General features: G+C 43.4%; 1 protein-coding gene across 1 annotated transcript; it reads right to left on the bottom strand.

Moving 5' to 3' along the window:
• Nucleotides 1-762: 762 nt before the first annotated feature.
• On the bottom strand, nucleotides 763-10621 carry LOC106855233 (cathepsin E-like). The gene is made up of 9 exons (XM_014879715.2): nucleotides 10099-10621; nucleotides 9743-9920; nucleotides 7638-7755; nucleotides 7036-7154; nucleotides 6381-6580; nucleotides 5595-5717; nucleotides 4523-4667; nucleotides 2031-2129; nucleotides 763-1941 (listed from the first exon to the last, which is right to left on the bottom strand). The coding sequence occupies exons 1-9, from the start codon at nucleotides 10152-10154 to the stop codon at nucleotides 1762-1764; spliced, it is 1218 nt and encodes a 405-aa protein (XP_014735201.2). The 5' UTR covers nucleotides 10155-10621; the 3' UTR covers nucleotides 763-1761.
• Nucleotides 10622-12024: the final 1403 nt, after the last annotated feature.

The following is a 12024-nucleotide window of genomic DNA, read 5'->3' as shown; positions in this document are numbered from 1 at the left end:
TCTAGACAAATAAGTTAGCTCATGGTCAATCCATTCCTTAAGAGTGACATGGACAAAGGGGAATCAAGGCAAGATTGGCCTGAAGTACACAGTAACTTCACACAGCTCAGTCTCGTCTGCAGAAAGAGACAGCTGGCAGGAGAGTCTCCTTTGCTAGAGGTTGATAGCCTGGATGCCAAAAGTGTAACACAATGTGGCTGTAAATAGAGTCATGAAAACAAGCACCAGAGAGAAGGATTATTCCATACTGGAAGGCAAGGTCAGTATTTCAGAGATACCTACATGAAAACCATCCTGTTTTTGTAATACTTACTGAGTCTTACAGCTGAAAACAAAATCTAAGGGGCTGTGACTGTGGCACTGCCAAGGCCAGCAATGGACATTGCCTTTGGTCTGTGCCAGGCACATCCAGACAGACAGCAGCACCAAGTACCTGGGGGCCACCAACCTGTGTCCCAGCAATGTCACCATGGGGCCAATCTCCATCTCCCCACAGCTCTTCCCTGCTGGGGAGGTGCCCCATGCACATGGCTGGGACTGCAGGCATTTTTTGGCTTTAGCAAGATACAAGCAGCCCCAACACGCCAACGCATGATTTTTTTTTCCTCCAGGACAGAGAGCAACCTGAATTTTCAACTGCTGTTCCACCCTGAACTCCCCTTCCTCCCAGCACTGGAACCACTGTAAAGAAACATAAAATGTAACTAAAACAGCATTAAAATCAAAGCAGATTTCTTTTTTTGTTTAGTTTTATTCATGTGTATGGGGGCAGTATCAGCTTTAGCAATCCAAACAAATACTCCAAATGAGTAGAATTTAGGTGCATCTTCTGCCAAATCAGCGCAGCTGCCTGTGCTGTTTCATCTGAAACTCCTGCCACTTCTGACAAGCGACTGAGCAAGGAGCAATGGATGTGTAGTGCTGGTGCATGGATCCCATAACTCATCTGAGGTGGAGGAACACTGGTATCCCCTCGCACGGGCTGCAGTCTGGGTTTTCTTAAAGTGAATAGATGCTGCTCCAGCTGCTCACACCACCGAGGGACAGAGGAATCAGGCACTAAAAGTAGCATCTGACCTCAGGCATGGATGTCAAATGCTGAGACCCAAAAAAGGAGAATTATCAAGGGATAATGAATCACAGGGAAAAAGCAGGTTTGAGAGGTGGTGTAAGGAGAAGGATATCGTGCAAGGAACAGTAGTTGAAATTAGTGGTCAAACAGGCATCAGTCAAATTCTCCTTTATATAAGCTGGTTGGAGCAAGCTAATCTAAAGAGAATTTCCATGGCACTCAGGAAACAAAGTTGAACAAAACCCAAACCATGAAAAAAAAATGATGGAAAGGAAAGCTGTAGGAAATGAAGTGGAAACTAGCATACAAGAAGAAAAAAAGGATAGCCAGACCAGGCAGGACTAGGATTAGTTTTCCCCACACACAGCTGCTATCTTTTCAGCCTGGCACAGTTCAGCATTTTTATTCTTCCTGATCTTTTGCAAATCTCAGTGCTGAGCTTCTCTGCTGCTTTATCCTGAGAGCTGTAGTGTCCATGAGTTACTCAGGAAAAATAGTTTTTCCATTGTAAACATATAGATATTTAACCAAACTATATCATCTGGGACAAGGATCACTGCAAAGTCCTTAAAACTTGGAGGGGGACAACACAATGTGCATTTATGTCCAGAGCTTCAGTAAAAGCTCTTCTTCACACATGTGTTGAAGATCATTACATTAACTTAAGACAGAATAAATGCTATTATGGCTCAGTAGTAATCCTTCCTGTGAACAGCTTTTGCAAATCCCACTCTGTCATTGCCACGGTCGAAAATACAGTAAAATGCAGACATGAAGACATCTCCTAAAATCCAGAGTGAGCCAGTGCGAGTGGGGATGTCGAGAGACTGAAAGCCGCTGATGCAGAAGGTTTGGTCATCAATAGAGTCCTGGAAGGGAAAGCACAAGTTCCTGCAGCAGCCTGCTTCATGCCCAGCTCAGGGAGTGAGGAGCAGGGAGGGGCAGGGTGGATACACACCTTTATGATGTACTGCTCTGCTGTCAGCTTGTATTCGTGGTGTCCGATCGTGAAGCTGATGTGAGGCAAGCTCGACAATCTTCTGCAGTCTACGAGAAACTGGACACAATGCACTGGCTGAGATGGGATCCCTTTGTCTTTCTTTAACTACTGCTCTTTGAATTCAAGGCTTTTGGAGTCGGTAATAGTGAATTTACTACAGAAAAACAGCATCAGGCTGACTTACAGCCTAATACTGCCCTCCAGCTTTCCTGTACTCAGTCAAACCAGCCCAGCAGCCCAGACCACTACAACCTAGGGACCCAGGGATGGTGAAAATCCTTGCAAGTCCCAAAAGAAAGGAGGTGAAGGGGCTCTGATATCCTCCCTATGCAACTCAAAGGAAAAACTAAACGTGTGAGCCCCAGCAAGACTACATCAGCAAGGTCTGCTGAGCAAAAGTTCTCCAATGCTCTGACCTTGACAGGGCAGAGGGAGCTGCTCCAGCCACAAAGGAGCACCCTATGGGTGCAGTTCGCCCCAGGCCCTCCCATAATACCATCACTTTAGGGGAAAAAAGCTACTGAGGAATACAGCACTTTATGTTTATATTTTGCCCTGGAGTGGGATTTAGAGAGTAGAAGGACTAAACTCTGGCATGGTCATTAATGTCAATAATATATTCAGTTACAGTAACAGAGAAGGTAATTTCCCGGCCTTTCTATTATTTCATGAAACAACTGGTGTGGGAAATGGCACTGCAGAATGCTCCAAGTCCCAGAGGAATCTTTGCTGTAAACTGTCGTGTTTTAAGTCATTGTTTTGGAGGCTTCCTAGAAGGAAGAATCTGCTTTTGCTGTTTTACAATGTATTTTATGAAAACACAATCTTGTGTACACTTACCAACTGTCACACCATTAGAACAAAACAAATCATGGGATACAGAGGAAAAGGGTACAAAAAGCCAGTAAAATGATTTGTAGGATACAAGAAGGAAGACATAATTCTGTTACATAGCTATTTCAGAATAGTACATCAAGAACAAATCAAGCCTTGCTGAAAAGAGATAAAAGTTCTCGTAAAATCTGGGATATATACACTCACTTTTACTGGGATAAATTTGAGCAAATATGTGCAGTCTGTCTATGATTGCTAAAAATCAGTCACAGAAAGTCTTATTTTCAGGATGCTTTTTTGCAAAATCTGAGATGCTGGATGAATGTTCTTAGGTCAGCACTGGTGTATTTATGAACCTGCACAGCAATGACCCATTCCTTGTTTGTATTAGGCTAGTATAAGTACATTGGAAAGATATATTTTATCTATGTTCATTAGCATGAACCATTGTAAAATCAACTCGTTATCAGAGCATACTCTTTGGCATTTATCCAAAAATTTGAACAAAATCAAGATTAAAGGTGATTGAGAAAGAATCAGGAGCCTCAGGGATTACACAGAGGTCACTGCAAGTCCTCCTCTTACAAATGAGAGTGATTTTTGTCTTTGCTCTTTGTCCAGTGTACTAGGTACTTGCAATACTCTTAATTTTCTTCCAAGAGTAGTTTTGGGTCAGGATCAAGACAAATTGAGATTATCTCAGTTGTTTAGAACATGGTGCTAATAACACCAAGGTTGTGGGTTTGATCCTGTACAGGCCATTCGGCTGAGAGTTGGACTTGATGATCCTTGTGGGTTCCTTCCATTTCCGAATATTCTGTGAAATGCAAAGTTAACAGAAGCCACACACGGCAGCTTTGCTTGAGCACTGGAGCTGTGGCAAGGTGCTAGTGACCTGTGGGAGTCAGCCAAGGACCAGCAATAGGCACTGTAGAAATAAACTGCTCTTTTCCTGGAGGCAGGGACAGGAAGGAGTGGTGAGGAGTGTCAGCAAGGGAGATGCATGATATAGCAGCAGAGAAGAAAGGAAAACCAGCAAAGGGTCAGAGGGGTAAGGTTCAGGAGGAAGAGTAAAAGCCAGCAAGCCTGCTCCTGTGCCCTGTGACTCATCTGCAGGGAGCCAGCATTGTGAGTGACACTGATGTGCATCCCTCCCAGGAGCTCTGGCATGACACCAACTGCTCCACTGCAAGCTGACAGTGAGAGGTCCTGTCAGTGAAATACCATTCCCTTTCCATCTCATGCTCACATAGCTGGCCATCAGCACCAAATCCCTCCTGGCTTGGGAGAGCCAACAGCTAGAGCTGGGGACCTTGAAAATCCTCTGAGTTTCCAAAAGAAAATTATCTCTCATGCAGAGTACATACTAATTCCTCAAACATATGTCCCCATTATTTCTTTACACACCAGTATAGAAGAGGAAGTGAACATTTGGGAAGAAGACTGGGACAAGGCATATAGGTCAAAAGCAGTGGGGCTCAGACCTCAGTGCTCTCCTGGAAACAAGGCTTTTGCTGACACCTGTTTAAGCAACCATTTCTGTTCTTTTCCAGCTCTTTGCATCATATACCAGTTTCTCTTCCTCTCTAGCTGTTTTCTGGCTGTACATTTTTTACCTCTCCAGTATTTGATGGACTTGCCCCAATATATTCCTGCAATCGCCTGATTTGTGAAGAGGGGCCGGTGATAAGAGAAGTGCCCGAGTCAACGATGGCTTCACAGCCATGGGAGCAAAATGCCACCCGGCCCTGGATCTTTATACTGCAAATAAAAAAATAAAAAAAAGGCAGCTTTAAGCAAATGGCACATACACTGTGACTGAAACACCATATTACTGCCAGCTAAAATACCAGAGTACTGACTGAAGTTAATCCCAGACAACAAGTGACAGGACAGGAGAAAATGGCCTCCACTTGCACCAGGGTAGATTTAGATTGGATACTAGGAAAAATTTATTCACAGAAAATATCGTAAAGCATTGGAACAGGCTGCCCAGGGAAGTGGTAGGGTCACTATCCTTGGAAGTGTTCAAAAAATATGTGAACATGGCACTTGAGGACATGGTTTAGTGATGTACTTGGTAGTGGTGCTGGGTTGACAGTTGTACTCCATGATCTTAATCTTTCCAACTCTAAGGATTCTGTGTTTCTATGATTAAAACTCACTGCCAAGCTTTGCTAAAGCCAAGAATGTCTGTGGACCCACTTTTCTCTCTTGAGACTCCTACAACTCTAATCATGTGCTTCCTGCTGATGAATTGTCCTCACTCCAGAGGACAAACTGATGTGTTCTCATCAATTTAGGCAGTGTGCTAGAGGTGAGACAAAAGAACACTGGCTACTTTGACCAAAGTTAGCAGGACAGATGAAAGCAGGACCCAGAGCTGGATTCTATTCCTGGGTGCCTTAACCTCTTAACTGAACAGTCCACCAAGACCTATCTTGACCACTGGTGCATCATATTGATACATATTAATGTGTTCTCCCAGAAACCACCTACCCATGTCACAGCAGATTTAGCGAACTAACAAACCCCAGTTTCATCCTGGGAACCCCTCTTTGAGGGGCTTGGGGGTAAAACACTGCAGCTGAGTCCTCCTGCATCTGTGTCACCAGGTGTTTCTGTCCCTGGGGTTTTACCTAGGGAGGTGAATTCCACCAGCTTATTTATACATCCATCCATACATACTTGTTCATGTGTATTTGCCAGTAGCTTTTCTCCGTGACTGGGACCCAGTGGATTGAGCCTTTGTAGAGAGAATGGTCTATTCCCCCCAGAATCAACTCACCACCATTCTCAGTGTCATCTCCTCTGAAAGCAGAAAACAGTTTAACACAGATATGGGAGTGTACCAGAATGCACCAATGAGACTACACTTCAAAAACAAAAGTCAAATCACAGCCCTTTCTAAATTCAGATATGGATGGCTGAAAGGGATTATTACTAAATTATCACTGTATGTGTTCCAACTCAGACTCTCCAAACAATCTCTGAGAAGACCTATTGTAGACACCAAGGTAGGCATCAGGAGCAGGCTGAGCCAGTTGCTACTCTCTGCTCAGAAGAAACACTAGAGAAATAGATGGAGTTGCAACTAGGTCCAGATTAGAGAACAGTATTTTTCTGAAATGTGGCTATTTGTGTGTAGCACAGCACTTCTGTCATCTGAATGGGCCTGAGGGAAACCTCTGGCAACAGACATGGCAAATCTGAGCTGGGAATTTTTCTTTCATTTACGACCAGCTCCAACAAGAATAAATCTCTGTCCAAAAAGTCATGGTCCTCCTCATAATATTTTTAATTTTCATGCCATAATATCAAAGTCAAATTGTAAACAAAAAAACAACACAAGGAATCAAAAAAATGGGGAAAATTTCTTCCTAGGGTTGCAGCTTTATACAGATGCACAGTTGTTTCTATCAACAGTTAAAATAGATTTACTTCTTTTTTAGCAGTGTCATTTTAAAGACAGACCTTTTCAGATAGAAAGAGAAGATTGGCTCCTCTACCAGGTGCTGGTTCATGATGCTGTCAAACACAGGCAGAGCATTTCCCACTGCTAAGGAGGGGTAGCCTAAGCCCAGGACACCATCAAAGTGGGCAAGGACAAACGTTGCTCCTGGCTCAAACACCGACTCACCAAAGTCCTGTCCCTTGATGGAGATGTTACTTATCTGTGTGGTAAAAAAAAAGAGGCAACAATCAACCAAGCAAAGAACAACCACAACTGAAAGTAATGACATCACCAATAACAATAAATTAGCCATATTTCTGATCCATATAAATGGATTCATTCCATTTATAAATGTGTGACTTGCATCAGCATAGCACGTGCCCATTTGCCAGGTAGGCAGCACTGATTCCTTACAATGCCTTAATTATGTGTCTGCTTCTTTGTAAGCTCAGAAGAGGATCCAAGAAGACAAGCAGAAATTAAAAATAAAATCTGAGGCATTTGTGTTGGCAGCCCAAAGCTGGAGCAGAACTCACACCCCTCAGCACTCTGCTTGGTGGGACCTCACCCTGCCCTTGCCTAAAGCAGATAAGGTTTTCCAGGGCACAATCAGCACCTGAACGGACCTGAAAACAGCTGATGTGGAGCCTGATCCCCATTTTAGTGGACACTCACCTGCAGTGTGTCTTTGCCAGCAATGCCCAGAAGGTGTCCTGAGCCATAGTGCAAGGAGAAGGCTTCCCCTCCGTGCTCATATGAATCTGACTTGAAGGACTTAAATTTCTCATGCACCCCTACACAAAAAAAAAATGACATCTCTGCACTGAGGGGAGGTCCTGGCAACCCACCCACTCCCCTACACAGAGCCAGATGAGATGTAGGAGAGCCAGATTTTTGCTTCTCTCAAGAGAAAAGTGTTGAAGAAGCACTGCAGTACTGCAGTACTCAGTTCCCCTGCAGACACCCCAGTTGTTCTGTATCTGAGAGGTAATTTTGCATTTTAGAGAAAAAATTAGAGCAAAAATGGGCATTTCCACCTGTGTTGGCAGGTCTCCCAGGTCTATTTTCATGCCTTTTCCCTCATGTGCAGAGGGTCCCTGTCTGCAGAGACATGAGGGACAGAGGAGCAAACTGGGGAGAGGAGAGCGGCCCTAAGGGATGCTCCAAATCCTGCCCTTGCAGATCCCTGCTGCGGGCAAACTCCTTGGGAAAGGAGGACTGGGCAAGGCCTCTGGGCCCAGGCCAAGGGAAGCAGCAGGGAGCAGAGCATGTCTTACTGCAGGCCTCGCTGATGCAGTAGGCGGACGGGACCCAGAAGTTGGAGGAGCCGGTGTCGAACACGACGGTGAAGCGCTGGGGCGGGGTCCCGATGCTCACGACCCCGTAGTACTGAGCCTGCAGGGGGAAGAGCCCGCTCAGCCCCGGGCAGCCTCCAGCCGCTCCCCCTGAGGGGCAGCCATGCCAAGGCTCCCTCAGGAGCTCCTGTGCAATTCCGGCTCAATGGAAACGCACAGCACGGCAGGTGTGCCCGTCCTTCACTCGGCGGGTCTGACTCCAGCGGAACGAACGACGGTGTGGCGTTTTTGAAGCCTTCCAAGCAAACATTCAGTTGGGTTCCCTATGGAGTCAACAAACCCTCTTGGACTGGCTGCAGAGGTGGCAAGGTCATCCTCAAGATGAAACTCTCACATGAACACACAGACTTTGAGGCTGTTCCTTACTGATGCCAATAAGAGATCAGTGTTGTGAAGTCAGCATGACCTGCCTCTGCCAGCTTCAGAGGGCTCCGACCAGCGGCACAAACACTGTCTTATGTGGCTGCCCTTTTTCCTTTGTAACTAGCAGCTATTATAGCAAGTCAAAAAGCATTGTGTTGCACAAACTGTTCCTGATGTACTGGACAAAGTTCATCCAGCAGATGAAGAAACCACTGACCATCCCTGGATACCAATTGAGACTGAGATAATCTGTGAACACGTGAATGCTGGAGTGAAGTGCTTATCCACATCCCTTATACAAGTGTCTAAGTGCTCCTATCTGGCCCTGGAAGTGCACTTCAGCATTAAAAGACCTATTTTTAGGAAGAGGCATTTCTGGAATTCAACCATAGATAGGAAAGCAATAGCTAGTGCCAAACTTTCTTCAACAATACACGTATTTGAATATGTACCTTCAATTGCATACTTGTTAATTAATACACTGATGTTTCTGACCCCAGAATATACAGTCTGAATGAGATAATCTTGAAAAGGCAAGCAAGCATGCCATTTAAGAGAATATCCAACTATACTGTAGGATTCTATTTATTCCTGCATTAAACAAACCTAAGGGATGTTCATTTAAAAAAATAAATAAATAAATAAAAGAACATACAACCAGAAAACCTACATACACACTGCAATAAAAGTGTTCCTGGTGCTACCTGAATATGCTGAGGAAGTTGGCTTTGCTTTGTTGTTTTGAAATTTTCATTTATCCCTCTTTTAAATAAGCTTTCAACCAGGTTGAAATGTTTCAGTGTCCTTTGTTCTTCTTCACATACTTATTTCTTTATGGCCTTCAAGTGTCAGTAAGTTCTTGCTGAGTGAATTTGGCCTTCCCTTTGATTCCATTCCCTGTTCAGATGAAGACTTCACAACATTTCTGAAGCTTAGTTTCCCTTGAGATAAGCATAGCAGAAAAATCCAGTAAAACAGAAAACAGAGATCATTCGAATGGTCAAAATTCTAAAGCCAGGAAGGACAATTTACAAAACAGTAGACCTGCTGGCTTGCCTGTCTGAGATGCAGTGAAATTAATATTTTTCTTTTTTCAGTTTAGATGGTAAATCCTCCCAGGTCATTCTCCAATATTTAATACATATTAAATTCCAAAGATATAAGCAGAAAAATAATAAGCTCTACTTTGTTATCACTAATTTATGACTCCACCCAATCAATTAAATGAGATTCGGAGGATGTTTTAATAACACAGAAGCATCCAAGTGTCTGGTAAATAGAACATGACTAAAGGAAGCAATCAGACTCTGCTATGGAAAACCCTATAGTTCACCAAGATTGATACAGGCAAATGTCCCATATTTCTTTGGGGACCCAACAGAGTCCAGTACCAATCTATACAAAAATAAAACTTGTTACAGGACTACCACTGCTACTCTACATCAGCTTTCTACTCAGATCCCATGCCATCCTAGATCTAGATACGTTTTATTTTGCAGATTGCAACGTGGTTTTTTATGATCTAATATTTATAGCATAAAGCAACAAGACAGCACAAGCCCTATAATTTCTTTGACAGACTAGATTTGAAATGTGCTGGGAAAAAAAACTGCCTTCAGTCGAACGATGAGTCCTTATGATTGCATTACCAAAACTGTACTTACATTCATGTAATCATACAGCCTTTCTGAAGCAGTTCCTACTGACAAATCAATAACTGCAGGGAAACAATGCAGATACCTCCGGGCAAAAACATCAGGGTGGTGATTCCTCCAAAACTCCTCTAATTCTCCCTTTTCCTTCAGCTGCTTCTTGATAGATTTGAATCGAATCAAGGGGATTCTATGCAAATAAAATAAACACACAAAAAAACCCCTGATTGTCCTTTCTAGAACTATCATATGCTCAATTTTTTTAAAAAAAAGGTTTCTTTTTTTGAGACCTCAAGTAGCAACAAGCACAGGTCAGCCCATGAAGCCAGCTGAGATGTATGCCAGTGAAGCCAGACGTGTTTTCTTACCGTTCCACAGTCACGATGAATGGGATGTAAACCACAGCCAACAGTACTGCCCTCATGGCTCCAGGCAGTTCAGAGTCTAATGACACTCCTCTGCTCAGAAGTCCCTTTTTTATGGCCTCTTGTCAGCTGAGGGCAGCTCACCAGGTCAATCAATCACAGGAGGTCAATGCTTTGGCAGAAAACTGATCAATTTACTCTCAGACTAACCGCTGGTTTGTGCAAATAGTGATGTCCAGTGGAGCTACTCAGGCACAGATAACCAGGGCACAGTCTAGACCAAACAGACATTTAACTAACAGTCCTTAATGTCTTTTACATAAATATAATACATGGGGTGAGGTTGGCTCCTGTTAGCATGAGAAAGAGGAAGCAGTCCAAGGACTTGCTGCTTTTCAAGCTTGCTTTAGTGAGATGCTGCTCAGAAGTGTTCAGTGCAGGGAAAGAGGACATAACACATAACCATTTCCTTTCTGCATTGAGACATTTCAGCAGGGCTGAGCAGACATTTGGTGGGCTTGTGACAAGTCACCCCCTAAAAGCTGAAGTTTAATTCCCTACTTATGGGAGAGCTGTAGTCGAAACATAAATCTGACTGCCACCCTATAAAATGGATCTTCACAGTAAAAAACACAACAGTACAATACTGCAACACACAGTAAAAACCAGCAATAATTTTTCACACATTTCAGCAAGACATTTGGAAAAGCTCTCTTGGATTTATTTTCCTGCAAGCTTTCTGAGGTTGGTGGCTCCCACCCCTGCCTGACACTTGGGTTGAAGTCAAGCCCACAGAGAAATAACAGTGTCAAAAAAAGGCTGATTTGACAGGGCACAATCCCCAACCCATCAGCTGCCAGGAGGAAGCTGAACACTGAGTCTGCAATTTACTTACAAGACTTTTTGAGTCTTTCCTCTGCACAAGAAAGAGCAGTAAGCAACCACATACTGCAGCCTAGCATATATTAAAGCTAACTTTGAATAATCAGCCATTTTTATTTGAAAGGCTATGGTAGGATGCTGGGAAAAGAGTAACCACGTTGTGCTCCTCACAACACATCATGTATTTAAAGTAAACTGCTCACTATGCAAAGGTGGACTGGAATTAAGTAACTCACAAAAGAGAGCAGAAGTGCAACAGCACAGCAAGGAGTGGATGCCAAAGGACATGGAGGAGGCAGGAGTTGTCATCTTCTGCTCCAGCAGCAATGTCAAGAAAAAACAGCAGAAAAACCCAAACACACAGCATTTGTGAGCCAAGAAGGAGTCTAAATGCCTGCCATAGACTTTAAATAAATACAAAGCAAAAAAAAAGTCATTCCTTTAAGTCACTTCCATTGCTGTGTCAGACTGATTGAGGAGGGGTATGAGAGCCTTAAAATCAGTAAGCTTAGAGGTCTATTTACTAGTTCTGGATCTTGAAATACATAATTTGCTTTTTCCAATGTATCTCCAAAATTGTAAGGGCCAAAAAAACTCAGCAAAGGCTGAGCCTGGTGTCATCAGACAGTTGTGGGCAGAGATTTGGATCTGAAAAAGCACCAGCATCTCTATTATAACAGCTTGATTAAAAAAATAATAGAATCTCAAAAATGCATCTTTTATATTGATTTCTATTTTATTATATTTTTTTTTCAAATATCTATCTCTGAATAACATTCCCCATTTCTGCTGGACTCAGAGGTTTTACACAAGTTAACAGAAAAGAATCACATTTTCTGTCCCAGAATCATCCCAGCCACTGAGATGCAAGAGCTGGGTGTTGGAAATGGGCATGGTGAACAAAGATGTAACCATTTGTGAAATTCCAGAAAGCAAAGGCATTTCTCAAGGAGCCCCCACCTGTCACCTGATGCACAGCAGAGCAGATGTCATGCCCTTGGGTAGGGCAGTGTGCTTTGACAAGAGCAAGACAATGTCTGTGCTGAG

The sequence above is a fragment of the Sturnus vulgaris genome, chromosome 5 (genome assembly GCF_052056855.1).
Source record: "Sturnus vulgaris isolate bStuVul1 chromosome 5, bStuVul1.hap1, whole genome shotgun sequence".
Lineage (NCBI taxonomy): Eukaryota > Metazoa > Chordata > Aves > Passeriformes > Sturnidae > Sturnus > Sturnus vulgaris.
This window is presented reverse-complemented; position numbering and strand designations above follow the sequence as displayed.

What these genes read in the sequence shown, in the direction of transcription:
- LOC106855233 (XM_014879715.2), bottom strand. Translation starts at nt 10,154, where the DNA reads ATGAGGGCAGTACTGTTGGCTGTGGTTTACATCCCATTCATCGTGACT. An exon ending in TTCTCTTTCTATCTGAAAAG is followed by an intron (nt 5,718 to 6,380) that starts GTCTGTCTTTAA and finishes TTCTGCTTTCAG; the next exon opens with AGGAGATGACACTGAGAATG. An exon ending in GTCCATCAAATACTGGAGAG is followed by an intron (nt 2,130 to 4,522) that starts GTAAAAAATGTA and finishes CATTGTGTCCAG; the next exon opens with TTTCTCGTAGACTGCAGAAG.